Below are 14,809 nucleotides of genomic sequence, written 5' to 3' on the forward strand. Positions count from 1 at the left end.
ATTCCATGAAATGGTTTGGTATATCTGAATCAATTCTTGATTAAAGTCATCAATTAGGTAACCTTCGAGGATGAACTTCCTTCTCTAAACCACTACTGAATAACAATTAATCAAAGGAAAAAAAATAACAGCAATGACATTGGAATCCAGAATCTATTCCCCAACTTTCTAATAATGAAAGAAACACAGTATGAGTAAAAGACATCAATTAGTATGATAATAAGATGAAACTTCACAGGATCACGGAACTACTATCATGCTGAAGGTTATCAGGTAGATAACAAGGGCATCAAACATCAAGAAGGTAAAGAAAGAACAAGAATCTAATCAAGGTTATCACGGAACTACAGTTTGCTTCTTCAAAGCATCAAACACTTCCTGTGGGGACTTTTTTAGTTCAGTGACAAGCCTCTTGAAGGTTTCTTCAATGTCAAATTCAGTGATGGCAGAGTTCTCATCAGCAAAATCGCCCATCTTTAATAGCTTAATCCTTCTTCGGTAGGCAATTTGAACTTCTTCTACCAAGTTAGCCAAATTAAGCATGTGGGAAAATGATTTGGCAATGACAATAGAATCCCCAGCATAAAGACCAGTTAGCATATTCCCAAGTTCCTCCAACTTCTCAGTCTTATGCTTCCTTTCATACTCAGCTGAAAGCTCATAACAATCTTGATCCTATTAAGCATCAAATTGTTTAAACTATAAGGCACAACAGGAAAATAACAAAGAAAGAAAAAATTACAAAACAAAGCGGAATATTGGGTTCCTCTTTTTAAGTCAGTGCCAATCCTTAGTATGTAACATGTTTGAGAGTACTTGTGCATATTAAACTTCTCCCCTCTTTCCTAGATTCAATAGATCAAAATATTACCAGGAAAGAAAAAAAGCCATACAGATTTTGTGCATCATATCAAAGTGGACCTGAATGTATTTACTTAAGAGTTTGCATTTACTTATGGCTCTAAAACAAAATCAAAAAGAGTGAAGCCCCCTGGTTCTAGATTAACCTTTCTGTTGCATTCCAATTGCTACAATTGAAGAAAAACCACTGACATGCAACATACTAAGGCCAAAAGAGTATAAAAGAGTATAAAAGAACTAAATTTCAATCTCCAAAAAAGTATAAATTCATACATAGTCAAATGGAGAAATTAAATAATCCGGCAAACAAATACCAACACAAACGTAAACAAAATATAATGTCGTATGTCACTAGACGGCTCATATGCCCACAAGAAAATAATAAAAACAAAAATAATAATAAATATCCTATGTTGCAAATCTAATCTTGTGGAAATTCATAATCATCACGATGGTGATTATCATTCAGCTTTTTAAGATTTTCAATGGCATTATTTTTGACCGTATAGCTGATCGTATTATGAATCTTTAACACGAGTGAGACTGCAATCTTCATGCGAACCCCATCATCCACCTAATAAAATTTGAATAATTAACATTAGGCTTAACTACTTAAATATAGAAGAAAGAACGAAGGAAAAGATTAGTGCATAACATTACCTTTATGTTAAAATTATCATCTTCAAAACAAGCTATCATCCAACTTGCAACCCACACACCCGCGTCACTCCTACATATCGAGGAAGCTATATTAGAGTATTATATAATTGCATAAATTTCATATCAATAACTACTAATTATACGATCTTAGGATCCAGCTTCGAGGGTCGGAAGGCCTTCCGGCTCTTCAAATTCAAATTGTGAAGAAATCAGATTTGGAGTGGTCTCAAAGTCATAGAATGAACGATCTTCCAATACCTCGTCCAAATAAATGGCCTGTTTATGTCTATGTTAGCGTTTGTTTTTTTAGTCATATATGTAGATAATTAACAAAAAAAGGAAAATATAGTTACTAATTTCAAGGCTGTCCTCTTTCGCTTGAACTGTTTCTCAATGGGTAATGGGTCTAGCAAAATGATTTGTCCTTTAACATGATCAATCACTACGAGGTACCAGTGTTCATGACCTTCGTCAGTAGTTTCAGATACAGGGATAAAGACCTAATCAAGAGAAAGTCATTTTAGTTATTAAAATTATTTTATGCCAATATTTGCTAATATGAATTTAAAATGATATAAACTTACTCTTTTTAAGCAGTCAACTTTACCCAAATAACCATATGTGATATAAAGCGGCAGACTTTTAGGATCCAATTTTGTCTTCTCTGACAGCTACATTATTTCAGCCACTAGTTTATATGCGCAATACAAATAACAACTACCAATATTATTTTAGTATACACTCCTAAATACTTACCGCAAAAGTTGTGGGTAAAAACCAATAACCACTTTCTCTGGTCAACTCTATGCTCATCATATCTGCTACTAAGTCTAGCACAAGAGAAACGATTGGCTTTCCTGGCATCAAGCTCCTGAATACATCTCTGCGAGCTGTAAACTCTGAAATTACTATATCCTCCTTGTAGCTGCCAAAGATAATTTAACATAAATAAAAATAGCTAAACAAATCAATAACACCGTTAACAAATAAAATTCTAATTGAGTTTACTTACTTATCCATCAAATGATTACCATACAAGTATGCTGCAATTGCAAGTTCAGTTTCGTTTAAACCCATTGAAGCTGTTGGTCTAAAACAGACTTGCACCCACTAAATATATAAGAAAAACTGTTATTAGTGAAATAATAATAATAATAATAATAATAATAATAATAATAATAATAATAATAATAATAATAATAATAAACTACTTATTACTTAGTACTCACACTAGGTAGCTCTAATCCAGGAATATCGATTGGAGCAAGTGAATCTGTTCTCCTTTTTTTAGCAATTGACAGATCTGTCTTGGCCTTCTCAATACACCATAGCAACAATGAATTATTCGACGCAGTACTTTGTTGGTTAAGAGTCTTAGAATTGGAACCAAAGACCTTAAACACCTTAGAGGGAGAGCTGACATTATTTTCCAATCGTTGAACAAGAGATTGGACTATTTGGGTCAACTGCTCAATAGAATTAGCTAATGAGTCTAAAGTCACTCTGTCCTTCAATGATGGATTGGGTTCACTGTAACATTAGAATATTGCATGCAGGGTCAAAATCTCATTTTATTCAATGTGAAAAAAACCCAAGTCCATATAGCTTTTACATAAAAGAATACAAAAATATAATTAACATGAAGAATATCTAACTGAGAACAAAATTCCGAGATTTAGATCAATAGCACAAAAATTCAGATCAAAGTAAAAAACTAACTCCGAAATTTGAAAAAAAGCAATAGTAGTTAACTCAACAAAAACAAAAATCAACAATTCTTCCTGTTAATAACAATCAACAATCAAAGAAATTACCTCAGAAAAACAAGAATACTCAAAGAAATTGAATGAAGGAGGAGGGGGAAATAATTGGATTGATGTATTTCTCATGCATTTCCTTGTTCTTCACTTGCTTTAGCACAGGGGGGCCAACAAGATTTGTAATGTGGGAGTAGAAAGTGCTGCACTAGGCTGAGAAGCATTGGAAGAAAAATTAATGTTTGGTTCAAGAATGGAAATTGAACGAAGGAGGAGAGGTGCTTAAGGCTACTTTGTTTGGGGGTTCTTTAGACTCTCGGAACAAGGCTGTCAGTCAGACATGTCTGTGCTGTGACTGGGAGGTCGAAGCTAAGACGTGGAACAGGTCTCCCATTAGCCAGTTACTTTTCCCCAGTGGACAATGCTGCGCCAGAGTGAAAAAGAAGAAAATAAAATAGAAGTAGGTTTGTTTTGGAAGGACCAACGGGGATGGAAGAGATGCCCCGTCAGGAGGTGTTATATGGTGAGGATGGATAGCTGCTGTAATGGAGTTTTTACCTTTTAGGGTTGGGTTTGGTCTCCTTTTGGAGAAAGAAGGGGGAAGGGATAGTGGCAGCATTTGTCTCTTTTTTTTTTAAAGAATTAACATAATTTTTATTTTATTCTTTTAATCAAATATGTAAATAAATATACTCATTATTAACAAATTATACAAGATCATTTAGAATAAATTTATAATACAAGAAACCAAAAAAAATAGTACGTACTTGTTCAGAATTTTAGTTGGTTCTTGACAGATCTTCATGTTAGGAATAGAACTTGCCTCAACAGAAGTAGCTCGATTATTTCTTCGCGTTCTTACCATTGTAATTAGCTTGTAGTATTATGTGTTTCAGAATAAAAATACATAACAATGATAAAAGAGAGTTGTTATTATATATCAATTTACGCTAAATCTATATTAAATGCAAATATTCATTCTAATTATTGATAATCTAATTAGTTTATAATCAACATAAATCACATTAATTATATTATTTATAAGTAAATCATATATTCCATCAAAATTAATATTATATCTAAATCAATATTACAAATTTAAATACTAGTATTACGTAGAGTTATAAGTTAAAATAAGCTAAAATAATAATATCTATTTTAAATCATGTATTAATAAACAAAATAAATTTTCAGTAACTTAAAAATATTAGGAAAAATTATTCAAAAGGACCGCTAGGAAGATTTAATTATTAAAAAGAATCTTTAATACTAAAATTATTAAAAAAGACAAAATCTTTTTATAATATTTAAGAAAACGAATCAAATCTTTTTATAATATTTAAGAAAACGAATCAAATCTTATTATAATGAGATAAATATATCTTTAATTATTTTTTATTTATTTTTTATAATTTTTATGTTGATAAATTTTATTTCTCTTAAAATTTTAGTAATTTTTATTAATTAAATATTTATTTTTATTTATTTTTTTATTTTTATGATCTTTACCTAATGAGAAAAAAAAGACAAAAAATCATAAAAGTAATAAATAAATAAATAAATAATAAAAATTACCAAAATTTTAGAAAAAATAAAAATTTTTAATATAAAAATTATAAAAAATAAATAAAAAAATAGTTAAGAATCAATATATTAATAATTAAATCTCTCTAACAATTTTGTAGAGTAGTTCTTTTTAAATTAAATAACTAATTAATCCCAAGTGAATATTGATAAATATCTTCGTTACATTGTAAATCAAATAGCATATATTAAAGATTATACAAAATAAATAAAAAATAGTTAAGAATATATTTATCTTCTTATAAAAAGATTTAGTTCTTCTTCTTAAATATTATAAAAAAATTTGGTCCTTCTTAATAATGTTGGTATTAAAGGTCATTTTTAATAATTAAGTCTTCCTAATGATCTTTTAGAATATTTTTTCCAAAATATTACGTATTTATTGTCACGTTGAATAATAAATTTAAATAATAATATCTGTTATGAATAATTTCGACATAAAAATAATAAATTTACAATAATATATAATTTTGAAAATACTATATAACTATTATTAAATATTACCTATTTATTATCACATAGAATAATAAAGTTAAAATTAGCATGTTTTGGTAATGTTATGATTTTTTTAAAAAAAATAAATATTTATTAATAAATATTATGTATTAATAGGCAAAGCCTTTCGCATTATAAGATCTTTAGCATGTACATTATAATATTATTTTAAATTATTTATAAAAAAATAATATCCACTTTAAATAGTAAATCTTTTTAAATTACAATCATAGATACACATTCTTTATAATTATATTATATATATATATATATATATATATATATATATATATATAACAATAAAATCCTTTGAAAGATATTTTTCAATAATAAAGAATAAACAAACAAAATTTTTGTATATATATAAGAACACTCCTCAGCATATCATTAGCAAATTATATTCACATTATAATTCTAATTGTGTTACATATATATTTGAGTGTTTGGTATGGGTAAGCGAAAATCATCCGAATCACCTCAACGTAGAGATTACAAGAGAGACACAAGAGATGTTAGCATTAATGTTATTGATAACCAACTCTTACATTATTCGTACTTGAACCATATACCACACATGCCCCAATTTTTGTATTCTATCTACCCTGGCTTTTATACTGCTGCAGTATATTCTAACCAATATCCGACAACCATGCATCCATCACTATACAACATATTCCCACCATCATTTATTGTAGGTCCAACTGTCACAAATTTTCAGCCTCCTACTTTCTTATATCCTTTTGAATCTACTAATCCAAGAGATACAGATGAAATTCTTAAACTGCTAAAGTCTCCACAACATCATCAGTCTGACTCTGGTACAAATAAAAAGGCATCAAAACAGACAAGTGTACGCAATAAGAAGATATATAAGGCCAAGAGAAGAATTATCTGGAATTCACATTTGTCTGAAAATAAAGTTAGTGTGAAGGCTGCCTCCATTAAAGACAACTTTTCAAAAAATAAAAAAACTCCACCAGGGACCTCACACAAATCTGTAACTGAGGAGCAAAAGACACTCTTAAAAAAGAGTACACCAAGTGGATATTCTATTAGCATGTCTACCCTAAACCAAGAAAATATCGAGCACAATAAACGAAGAATTGAATGGCCATCTGTAAGTTCTCATATCTCAGGCATTCGCATGAATCCTCTACAGTTACATAACTTTGTGATCTCACCAATTTTTTTTTTTTTTTTTTTTTTTTTGCAGTGGATTCCGATTTTATTTAAGCCCCCTGCATACATGGATTTGGATGACTTAGATATTAAAATGGCAACCTATGTGTTTGCACCAAATAAACGAAGGTTAAATATCTCGTTATCTATATACTAAAAATTAAAAAAATAGTTCAATATTAATGTGATTCGTATTTGTAGTGATGAGTATTTGGTGACAACAAACAAATTTAGCGGAACTCGTGATAATTTCAAGTCATTAATTCCCAAGGAGCGGGTACATGGGGATGTAAGTGCATAATTAAACTGCTATCTCTAGCATACTTTAATTCCTAATATATTTATTATTTACCACATAGGTGTTAGATTTGGTGGCTACTATGCTAACCATGCAGGAGAAAAAAATAGGATGTCAAACACACTGGTATTTGCCAGCTGTGTTTTCGGTACGCAATGTCTTTTTCAAGCTTGTTATCGTTTTTATTTATTTTATCTTATGACTTAATTGGTGTCACTAACTTAGTCCCTAACTATTAAATTCAGCAATTCATACTGCAATGTGATACCAAAATTGAAGTTCTGTTAAAATATTATCAAAAAGAATTTATGGAAAAAGTTGATGAAGGTCTAGAAAAGGTATATAATTTATTGTATTTTTAATTTTTTTTATTATTTAATGGCATTTATATTTATGAACTGATATATACCTTTAAAAAAAATGTATCTAGTAATATTCTAATACGTGAAAGTTGGTATTAGATTTTTTTACCTGTCAACGAGAACAACACACATTGGTATCTGGTTGTTTTTTATTTGTGCAATCATCAAACAATTCTGCTAGACTCCCTACCGATTGCTACAAATAAAGAGCAAAAGAGATAGAGTATAGTAAAGCTGGTAAATTAACTTTCCCCATTTTCACTTTTATGGCATTTTTTTAGGTTTCAAATATTGTCCTTTATTTAATTTTTTTTCCTATATAAATAGGCAAAATATCTGGAAGATATGCTAAAGTATGACTCGTTCTATAAATACAACACTCCGTTCAGGCCAAGGATACTTGATTTTGCATTTGTGGATATGCTAGAAACAGGAGAGCAAGCTCCTGACTCATAAGGAATATCTGTATTTGTGTTTTCCTCTTTTAAATTTTTATCTGCATAAGCTAACCACGTCTTATTTAACACAGCAATGATTGTGGGGTATGGGTGGCAACTTGGATGACAAACTACAGGAAGACGTATAGTTATACAATAAATGTAATTTTCTTTTGCTAGAAAAAAAGTACTACAATTGCTAATGTGTATTGTTTTGTTGGTAACCTAAAATACTTATATTTTTCAGGTTAATCATGGTACAAGGATGCAACTTGCGTTGGATTTGATTCTAAGGCCCCACAACTTGATGCTGCATAATGTCATTGAATATGCTACCAGGAATTACAATAAGTATAAACAAAAGGAGTCAAACAAAAATTAAATATTCGTAATTGTCATGTAGTCATGTTTAGATTATATTAACTACTAAGACTTGTTAGTTTCATCTCTTTTACTTAAAAAATTATTATGCACTATATTTTTTATGGACTCTTGTTGAAAATTAATGTTTCTATCTTTCGTTCGATTATGGTTGAATTTAGGTGAAGATTAAGTTTCACTCTAGCATTTTAATTCCTTGAACCACTTATGTGTTGTAAGCTTAATTGAAAATTTGATACTAAAATGTATTAAGCATTTTAAAATAAAAACATGAGAGAATAGTTATAATTTATATTTGAAAATCGGTTCGGACCAGCCGGTTGAACCGATTGAACCATGAACCGCTACAAAAAACAACACAGACAAATGTTAAAACCCCCAATCTCAATAACCACAATTGAACCGTCGAACCGGCCAAGAACTGGTCAGTCGAACCGAACCGTCACCTATACGAATTTTTGGAATAATTGAAAAACGCCAAGTTCTGCGAACGGTTTCGAATCGACTGCTCGAACCGGTCAAATCGTGAACCGGAAAAAATAGCGGCTCAGACCATGATTTTGAAAACCAGTTTGAATCGGTCGGTCGAACCGTGGACCGGTATAAAAAACGAATCGGTCATATATCAAAACCGAAAGATTCAGAAATCGTCGTTGGACCGTCAAATCGGTCGAGAACCGGACGGTCGAACTGATCCGGGACCCAACCGATTTTCTTAAATTTGCTCAAAACGGTGCCGTTGGTTAGAGGAACCCTAACCAGCATGGTTCTGAAAATCGAACCGGACTGATCGGTTCAACCGGATTAATCGGGATCCAGTCAACTAACCGGTCCGGATAAGTCTAGAAACCGTCTGGCAAATAACCGGTCGAACCGGCGGTTAACCAATGAACCGGTAGAACCGTCTGGTTTTTAAGAAAAAAATATAAAAAAGAAAAAATAAAAAAAGAAGAAAGGCAAGTGCTGGAGCCATTGTTGTAAGAACCGGACCAGACCGGCCGGTTCGATCGGAAAATCGGTGAACCGGATCCAGAACCGATCTGGTTGAGTGATGTAACCGGATAAGGAAAAGAGCCATTTCGAACCGAGTTGAACCGGCCGGTTTTGATGAAAACCGGAAAACCGGCGGTTTCTGGTTAACCGACCGGTTCAGAAATTTTTTTTTCTTTTATTCCTTTTCCAAAACGACGTCGTTTTGGTTTATTTTAAAAAAAAAAGAAGAAAAGCCATAAGGGGTACCAATCCCCACCCCCACCCCCACCTGACCCCAGTTTCCACTTTCCCTCCCCTTTTCCCCCCAACCCTAACGGCGCCTAAGCCTAACCCTATCAGCCCTCCGCCAGTCCGCCTCACCTCACTCACCCAGCCCCCAGCCCCCAGCCGCCCGCCGTCATCCTCTTCGTCTCACCGCCGGTCTGAACTCTGAAGGAACCAACTCAACCAAGGGAGTAGGAACAGGACATATATAGACCCGCCACCCGCGAACTCGCCGTTGCCGCGAACTCGCCGTTGCCGCGAACTCGCCGTTGCCGCGCAGTCGAACTCGCCGTTCCAGCGCCGTCGCCCTCGCCCAGTCGCCCTTGCTTTTCCGGTCGAACTCGCCGTTGCCTCGCCCTTCTGCTTTGTGACTCTGTCAAACAGGTAAGCTCCAGTTCTGTAATCTGCTTCTGCTCTGTTCTGCACTTGAAGTTTAATGATTGTTCTGTCAAATGCATTACACCCGCTCTGTTCGTAAACTTACTTTTTTTTCTGCACTTCTTGCTGACTTGCTGTTATGAATATGAATATGCTTGTTGAAATTGTTAAGCTGAATATCCTTGTTGAAAGCTTGAAATATGAAACTGTTGAATATGCTTGTTGAAATTGTTAAGCTGAATATCCTTGCTGACTTGTAAGTTGTAAATTTGTTGTTTTGTTGATTTGTATTGGAAATATGAAACTGTTATGAATATGAATATGCTTGTTGAAATTGTTAAGCTGAATATCCTTGTTGAAAGCTTGAAATATGAAACTGTTGAATATGCTTGTTGAAATTGTTAAGCTGAATATCCTTGCTGACTTGTAAGTGAAAATGTCCCCCAACACCAACTTGATTGACTGGTAGCCAAACCCAATTTCTTTTCAGGGGCCTTATATTAGAAATGATTTAAAATAAAAGGAATGGTAAGATAGAAATAATAACAAGTCCAAATAGAGAAGATGTGGACTAAAATTAAAATCCCTTTCAATATAGTAACTAATGTTCTTTACACACAAAAAATCTTATAGACAAGAAAAATAATCCACAGAAGAATTCTCCCTCTGTTGGTACATGACAAAGCAATGTTACAGTACTTATATCAACAAAAATCAATGTGACCCAAACATGACAAGAGCACAAAAACTTACAGTAAGGTATTAAAAAAGACCCTTAATAATACAAATTTCCACTAGAAAAAAGAATATTTCCTTTTTTGTTCCCCCCTAGTATTGATATGGACAGACTCAGATTATTCTCCAATGCTTGTAAAGCAAACAACTGTCTTCTATGCTTCAATTATTAGGGTAGATGTTTGACAACTTGAGTGGTTTATACACTCTGCTGTACAAATGTTATCCTCAGTTATCAATCCAACCTAAGATATTATCATATTGCAAGCTCAAAATTGCTTCACCAAAATTAAAATTGAATAAAAGAATGATTAGAGAGAACTCAATAAAGGCAACCTCAAGTAGGAAGATCATTCTAACATTACAATGCACCCTTGAATTCTTCCAATTTGCCCTCGAACTATAGGAAGATCAAAGAGTTCTAGTAGCAGTCCCACTGCTTCCCTCCTCTCTTCTGCATCTCTTGTTAGAGACTTCACCACTGGTGATAAAAACTCGGTTTCTGCCATCTTCTCCTGGACAGTACTATTACAAAAGATAACTAAGAAAAGAAAATAATAATCAGTTACACAAGTAGTAAACCGTAACTGGGAAACATATGATAAAGGAATTAACTTTATAAGAAACTAATGGGAAATTGAAAGAAAAAAAGGGAAAATCAATCACACACAGAAATTCAAGAAATTCAGAAGGAAATTGAATTGAACCTGTTGAGAAAATGCAAGGGATGACTAAGAAAACTGTGAAAACACCTAGAAGTTGAGCTTAGACTTCCACATGTTTCTTCGAATTTTTTTAAGTATGAAAAACTGTTTTAACACTCTTATGCACTAATAGCTCTTAGGTTTCATAAAATTTGATTGACCAATAATTTTAATTAAAAAAAAGTTTAGTTCATTTTGCCTATTCCATTCTCCTAGCATTTAGTTAGTACCTAACATGTTAAAATTTTAAGTTCAGTCATGGAGAATGATGGCAAAGAGTCGTATAAGGATGGTGATCAATCTGAGGATTTAAGTGTTAAGTATGAGTGTAGTTCCGATGAAAGTGATGATATGGTGGATGTAACTGTAGATGAAGCAGAGGCAGATATAATTAATACTGGTGGTTTGGAAAAGTTGATAACTGATTTGACCATCGAAGACATATGGGGACTGGCGTTTGATACAGAATCTCAAGTTTGTGAATTTTATGCCAAATATGCCAAGTGCTATGGATTTGTGTCCCGAAAAGACTTGAAGACGGTGGATGCTAATGGCAACATTAATACAAGACAGTTGGTTTGCAATAAAGCAGGAGAAAGACATTGGAAGCACCTTAAAAGGGACAATCGGCAAAGGGAGCATAGGGCAATTACTCGTGTCAACTGCAAGGTGAGGATTCGGTTCATTCGTCACTATAGAACGGGTAAGTGGAAAGTCAGTGTCTTTGAGAGTGAACACAATCATCCACTGTGTCCACCTTAGTACATACATCTTATTGCCGCGAATCGTGGGCTTGATGAGGCCGATAAAACACAAGCAGACAGCTTGCGAGCATGTGGTGTTAAAACTTGCCACATAATGGGTTACATGGTTTCCCAAAAAGGTGGATATGATAAAGTGGGTTTTACTAGCAAAGACTTACATAACCACATTAGTAAGACTAGGCGTGGCAAAGTGAAAGACGGTGATGCATTTGCTGCGTTGGCCTATCTGTTTTCTAAGGCAGATAGTGACCCGTTATTTCTAGGAAAGTTCACCTTAAAGGATGGTAGGTTGGATAATTTGGTGTGGGCTGATGGAGAAAGCGTTGTTGATTACGAATGTTTTGGCGATGTACTGGCTTTTGACACCACTTACAAGAAAAATGTATACAACAAGCCCTTAGTCATATTTTCAGGGACCAACCACCATGGCCAGACGACTATCTTTGGATGCGCTCTGCTCTCAGATGAAAAGTCCGAAACTTTCAAGTGGGCACTGAAGGAATTTTCGGAAATCATGTCAGGGAAACTACCCGGAGGCGTTGTGACAGACGGAGACCGTGCTATGAGAGAGGCTATCTTAGAAGTATTTCTTGGTATACCACACTACCTTTGTGCATGGCATCTCCATCGTAATGCGGTACAGAATATAAAAAATAAGCATTTTTGGGACGATTTTAGTGTATTATTGTATGGACAATTTACCGTAAAAATATTTGAACAGAGATGGAATGAGATCATATCCAAATACGAACTTGCCAAGAATAAATGGGTCCAGGTCATTTATAATGACAGAATGAAGTGGGCTACCGCATATTTGAGGGAGCACTTCTTTGGCCGCATAAGAACTACATCACAGTGTGAGGGAATTCATTCATTATTGAAGAACTATGTTGACAGTAAAACCAGTCTCCTTGAATTCATGCATAAATTTAGTGAAGTACTAAGGCATTACCGAAACAACCATCTTACTGCTGACTTTGACACCTTTTATAAGTTTCCTGTTTTGACTACGTGCTTGGAAAGTTTTGAGAAACAAGCTGCTGAACTTTATACTAGAAATATTTTTAAACTTGTAAAAGATGAGATAGAAGCAGCAGGTGCTTTAAATGTGACTGAATGCCCAAACAGTGGAGACATTATTGAGTACAGCACGAGTGAGTATTTTAATCAACAATGGGAATTTAAAGTGTCTTACAATAAAGACAAGGACCTGTTTGCGTGTGAGTGCAGGCTATTTGAGACTCGTGGACTACCATGCTCCCACATCTTTGGGGTCTTGAAGCATTGCAATGCAAATTGCGTCCCTACATCTCTTATCCTGAAAAGATGGACAAGAGATGCAAAGAGTGATTTTATATGCTCAATTGGCGAGCAAGACGCCGCTGATGATATAGCGCCCACACTTAGACGCGGTGCAATGGCATCTATTTGTTGGAAGCTTTGTGATATTTCTTCCAAAAATTCAGCAGACTATAGGGAAATCTCAGGTGAGTTACTTAAGCTAATTTCGAAGGTGCAAAATAAAAGTGATGCACAAGCGAGGCTTTCCCCCACTTCAGCGCTAATCGGTGATCCAGCTGTTGTGAAGTCAAAAGGGGCTCCAAGAAAGGTTCCAAAAGGGCAAAAGAGGCGAAGATGTTCGCATTGTAAGTCAGGCAGGCATTTCATTAGGACATGTCCATTACTCGCCAAGGAGGACTCCCCCGCCGAATACTCAAATGCGGAAGATGAACCAACGGTATTAATATAATGCCTTGCTTAAGGATATACTTTATGCTTACCTATTATTTTAGTGTCTTTCGCAGAACTATTAAATAATGCTATATTTTGAGCAATTTTTAAAATTTTTCTTAGCAGGTTGAAGAATGTGATGCCAATAAACGGACTCCCTCTCAGAACACAAAATCAGGAGAAAATACACCCGTGCACAATAAAAATAATTTTAAAGTGAGCACTTGTCCATGTTATACCATCTATCAAATTTATTGTCATTTTAATTCAAATTTGCAACATATTATTCTCGTAGTGCTTATATTATTTCTTATTATTCTGTTACAAAAAATTCAAGGGTTGTGGAAGCAAGAAGTCTGTATCTAAATTGAAAGAGACACCGAAGATTAGAGCAAATGGCAAAAAAAGTCGACAGAAGGTAACATTTTGCATATCTAATAATTTATATTAGATAATTCAAGAAGGAAAATTAAAGTATTAGTTTGAATTTAAATTATATTAATCCAATACCATAAGTGCAACCGAGAGTTTAAGGGCGAGTGAGAGAAACACTTTGCATAAATTCTGTATTGTAATTATTTAAAAATTGTGATTTATGTTTAGACCGAAGAAATCAGTCTAAGTGAAGAGACATTAAAAGCTAAGACCAACACATCAGGAATAGAAGCGACCGAAGTTCCAGATGCAGCCACAACCAAGATACCAGGATTGCCACAGTATCCTATGCATCATTATCCAGTGGTCCTTCTTTATCAACCTTATGGTGGAGTCCTCCCTATTCCTTTTCATCCTGTTCCAAATGGCATGGCGTACTTCAACCAATATCCTTCTACTGCCGGAATTACATCATATCCTCAGTTTTCGCATGTCTCGTCGTATTCTAGTGGACCCCGTGATAGCAATACTTGGGCTGGACTTTTGAATGATGTCATCAACAACAAAAAGCAATAGAGTTATAATCTATATATTATATTTTTAATTTATGCAATTTGAAGTTCCAATTGAGTTATTTACTTATCAAATTCTCTGCTAGATTCATGTCAAAGAAAGCTCTATAGCAGTTCTATGCAGTTATTGAGAGAAATAACTGCCAAGAAGTTGAATATTTTGGTTAACAAAGTTAAATTTCTTGCCACTTTCTCATATAACTCAAGCTGTTTCATGAGTTGTAAAGATTCTTTAAATAATTAAGGCTCAAATATTTATTTATCATCACATGACTTGTA

General features: G+C 33.7%; 1 protein-coding gene across 1 annotated transcript; it reads left to right on the top strand.

The window, feature by feature from the left end:
* The first annotated feature begins 11,346 nt into the window (after positions 1–11,346).
* Positions 11,347–14,534, top strand: LOC130950079 (protein FAR1-RELATED SEQUENCE 5-like). Its single transcript, XM_057878637.1, has 6 exons — positions 11,347–11,757; positions 11,851–12,489; positions 12,574–13,590; positions 13,710–13,775; positions 13,921–14,001; positions 14,187–14,534. The coding sequence occupies exons 1-6, from the start codon at positions 11,347–11,349 to the stop codon at positions 14,532–14,534; spliced, it is 2,562 nt and encodes an 853-aa protein (XP_057734620.1).
* The last annotated feature ends 275 nt before the right edge of the window (positions 14,535–14,809 follow it).

Source organism: Arachis stenosperma, chromosome 9 (assembly GCF_014773155.1).
Source record: "Arachis stenosperma cultivar V10309 chromosome 9, arast.V10309.gnm1.PFL2, whole genome shotgun sequence".
Taxonomy (NCBI): Eukaryota; Viridiplantae; Streptophyta; class Magnoliopsida; order Fabales; family Fabaceae; genus Arachis; species Arachis stenosperma.

Bases quoted from the DNA above. Each gene is read 5' to 3' on its own strand.
- LOC130950079 (XM_057878637.1), top strand. From the start codon at position 11,347: ATGGAGAATGATGGCAAAGAGTCGTATAAGGATGGTGATCAATCTGAG. The intron at 12,490-12,573 runs GTACAGAATATA...ATATTTGAACAG, and splicing joins GGCATCTCCATCGTAATGCG to AGATGGAATGAGATCATATC. The intron at 13,776-13,920 runs GTGCACAATAAA...AAAAAATTCAAG, and splicing joins AATCAGGAGAAAATACACCC to GGTTGTGGAAGCAAGAAGTC.